This window comes from Vicia villosa, unplaced genomic scaffold (assembly GCF_029867415.1).
Source record: "Vicia villosa cultivar HV-30 ecotype Madison, WI unplaced genomic scaffold, Vvil1.0 ctg.001794F_1_1, whole genome shotgun sequence".
NCBI classification, from domain to species: domain Eukaryota; kingdom Viridiplantae; phylum Streptophyta; class Magnoliopsida; order Fabales; family Fabaceae; genus Vicia; species Vicia villosa.
In genome coordinates this window covers 414,072-418,247 of record NW_026705731.1, presented here as the reverse complement: position 1 = coordinate 418,247, position 4,176 = coordinate 414,072, and the positions used below count along the sequence as shown (strand labels likewise).

At 33.8% G+C, this 4,176-nt stretch overlaps 1 protein-coding gene across 1 annotated transcript; it reads right to left on the bottom strand.

Moving 5' to 3' along the window:
* Positions 1-1,197: 1,197 nt before the first annotated feature.
* On the bottom strand, positions 1,198-4,176 carry LOC131636621 (uncharacterized). Its single transcript, XM_058907231.1, has 7 exons — positions 3,957-4,176; positions 3,660-3,870; positions 3,319-3,409; positions 2,669-3,058; positions 2,469-2,573; positions 1,973-2,155; positions 1,198-1,890 (listed from the first exon to the last, which is right to left on the bottom strand). Exons 1-7 carry the CDS (start codon positions 4,174-4,176, stop codon positions 1,198-1,200), a joined length of 1,893 nt encoding a protein of 630 aa, XP_058763214.1.

The window sequence follows — 4,176 nt, the reverse complement described above, 5'->3', positions numbered from 1 at the left end:
AAAAACTATTTTAAATTTTTTTTTATCAATTTAATATTTTTGTTTAAATATTAAAACTTCTATATTTCACTTTGATATAAAAAAAAACTTTTCGATTTGTTTACTTAATACTATATGTATCTGATAAACTCGGTCCAACCCACACCCGAACCCGTGCGTGCTCACGGGTTTCCCACTAGTTTTATACAGAAAATTAATTCAGGTAGTGAAAAGAAATGTGCAGTAATAGAGGAATAAGCAAATTTATTGCTCCGGAATGAATATTAGCTTTGGAACTTATGCTTTGGTACGAAAATTAAGATTTATTATCTATCTTTCTTGTTTTTAAAACTAAATAAATTATGGTTTCACACATTATAATTCAGTTGTACTCAGTATTTGGATTAGCTTTAATTCAATTTTATAAAACTAACTTTTAAGAACTGCTCAAGATTTATAAACACCTTAGACACCGACATCGACATGACACTGACATTTGTAATTATATCTAATTTATTTATTCTAAATTATTAGCGGTGTCAATGTGTCAGTGTCAGTGTTGTGTCAGATGTCAGTATCTGTGTGCTTCATAAATAAGCATTGATTATGCCATATCTTCAGGAAATATGGGGAGTAAACCCATCTCCTCACACCCAACATAATGAAAGTATTGGAGGATGCAATGAAAACAACTCAAATGGTTCAATGAGGGGCGGTATGGGAGGATCACAATTAAGGAAAAATTTCCAATATGTACTAATATGTTTGGTTGCTTTTAAGTTTATCAACTTTTGTTTTTTAATCAAGTGATGGATTGTCTTTCATGTTTTTAGGTATAATATTGGATCTGGTGCAAATACTTGTGTAGTTAAACTATAGGGTGATTGATAAACTTGATGTTGGATTAATATGTTGTAGATAATATTACGTAAATATCTAAATTGAGTGTAAATAACATGATAGTTTTTAACTTATGGATTTTCGGTTTATTTCTTAGGTATTCTGCACACCTTTTTAACTTAACACTGGTTTTGGTTGCAATGTAAAACACGTGAATATTACATGATTGATTCATTTTCTCTATTGAGGTACCGTTTTACTAGCTAGGGCGTGTTGGGATAACTTAAAAAAACTATTGACTTTATTTGATATTTTATTACAGAAATAGCTTACAGAGACACACTTATATCATACAACACCAACAAAGTATAATAAGTTCTAAGTAGTCTTAAGACCTTGAGTAGTAAGACCAAATCCAAATGGAAACAAAGGATCATAATGAGAATCACCAACATTCATAGGTAACTGATCAACACTCTTAAACCATGTCCTCGGAAGCTTACCACTAAATCCATAATCACCAAACAAAACATCAGTAACACCATAACCTTCACTACCAGGAAGCCATGCTGCAACAAGTCCTTCAATTATGTCAACATATGGTAACATAACCACAGGTCTACCAGTGATTAACACAACCACACATTTCACTCCACCGCATACATTATTTATTGTTTCTGCTCCATTACCAGATATCGTTAAGTTTAGGCTATCGCCATTTGTTTCTGCATATGGTGTCTCTCCAACTACAACAATCGCATATGAAAAGTTGTTTGATTTTACATAGTCGGGAGATGGATTCTCCTGATAAACTATCTCAGTGTCTTTGTCGACTGTATTTTTTATCGCACTCAAAATTGTGGTACCACTAGTAATGTTGTTACCGCTAAGTCCTTGCCATGTAATCGTCCATCCCCCACATTGATAGCCTAGATTATCAGCATGACTTCCAGAAATAAGTATTTTCGGAGCCTTTTTAGAAAGAGGAAGCAACGGCTTATCAGCGTTTTCACCGTTCTTTAATAGTACCAACGATTTCCTTACAGCTTCTCTAGCCAATTCTCTATGCTCCTGCCAAATTATGGTGAAAATATATAGTTTTATAACTTTTTAAGGACTATAAACATATTTAACTCGAAGCTGATCGACTAACCTGACTCCCAAGTTGGTCGACAAGACTGTAATCAGCCAATGGATTTTCAAATAGGCCCATCACAAACTTGACTCTCAAAATTCTCTTCACTGCATCATCAATTCTTTTCATAGGTACAATATTTTTTTCTACTAGTAAAGATAAACCATCTATGAATTCTGGGAAGTCAGCTGCTGTCATTACCTGCAGCATTACGATATTTAGTATTATAAAGACCATTTTTCTCTGTATAAAATCATCGGTTTATATGCACAGAGTGTGAGTGTTTGTAAGCTTTAGAATATCAAGTTTGATTCTTGATAATTCCTATGTTGGGTCTGTTCATACAGAACTTTTACTCTTGCTTTAAAAGGGACCTCAGCAAATGGACGGTAAAATTGGTGTCCCTGGGATTAGTCAGTCCTAGGGATGGACACCGAGTTTTCAAAAAGAAAAGTTTAATTCCAAACTATAAAAATACTACTCAACAAAATTGAAAAAAAAAAACATAGTTTACCATGTCAATACCGGCATTGATTCCGACTTCAATTGAATATGTGTAGTTAGCATGAAAAGGTGAAGTTAACTTGTCAAGTCCAAAAAAATCAGATATGACAAAACCCTACAAAATATAAACATAGTTTTTTAAGCATACATATACTGATAAACACAAACATTTGATATATGAAATAAGAGATTGATGAAGTAAAATGTTACTCTAAAACGAAGCGTGTTCTTGAGAAATCTTGTGATTAAATCATAATTACTATGCATTTTTTGTCCATTCAAGCTTGAGTAAGAAACCATGATGGTTGAGACACCCTTAATAATTGAGTTATAGTAAGCTGGCATGTGAATGCTAAGCAATTCATGTTTGGTTGTAATTGTATTATTCTCATTGATTCCATTTGTCGTTCCACCATCACCAACATAGTGTTTTGCACAAGCGGCTACTTTCTTGTTTACAGCAACATATGGAACACCCTTGTGCAAATTTGGAGGGATGTCACCTTGCAATCCTGGAATGATCTCGGTCATAGCTTGAACAATTTTATGATCTTCGCTATAACTTTCATAACATCTGCCCCATCTTGGATCTCTACACACCTATACAAACATATATTTTATAAGCAAGACCGTCTTAAGTTTTCTAATACCCTGTGTTGGTTAATCATAAGTTAAATATGATGAAATAATTAGGGGAGCTACTGTACACAACCTCAAAGACGACCCTTATAAGATAGAACAATATTATTAAATAATGGTAATAATCACACTACAATGTTACAGCGCAGCAGAATTTAAATAAACGACTATCTTTTGTAATGTGCGATTGACATATATGTAATTTTAATTATCTTAATTACCGCGATGCTAGGAGCAAAGAGATATGAAACTCCGGTCGCTCTGGCTTCAAGAGCAGTTGCATCACCAATCTTCTTCACTAGTTGAGGATCCCTGCAGATTTAAAGAAACTAAATCATCAATACAAAGAAACATAAAAAAACATAATTGTTCCGGGCAGCCCACAAGACCTAAAGGGCAAAGGCCCAATAACACTAAAGTGCTAATATTGCAAGTCAGCTACTTTTCCATCACATCAAAAGCTCATAATCATACCACATCAAGCTTTAACTCATCATTTATTGATAACTTTGGTTCCATTACAGAACAACAATAAATATAAGTATAATGATTATTTATTTACCTTGTAGCTCCTATACCAATATTGTGAGGAAAAATAGTAGCATTATAAACATTGTTATGACCATGAACAGCATCAACCCCATATATTATTGGAATTCCAAGCCTAGTCGACAATGCACCTTTCTGAAACTCATTCACCATATCGACCCAATCATTTGCAGTTGCAGTTGCATTCATCTTAGGAACACTTCCACCAGCACTCAAAAGACTCCCTGCGGTAATTTTTTTTAAATATCATAAACCTTGGCGTCGCAATTCAGATTCACAATGAATAATCATATTACTAACAAAAACTTACCAATGTAATACTTGTTCACCATATCAGCGGAAGCAACCGTGCGCTCAATTTGAAGCATTTGACCGATTTTCTCCTCTAAAGTCATTCTATCAACAAGATCCTTAATTCGAGAATTCAATGGTTGTTTTGGATCTTTGTATTTCAAATATTCAGCTTCTGCCATAGCTATCCAACACTGCAACAACATAAGCACCACAAAAAATATTCCACTTTTCTCCAT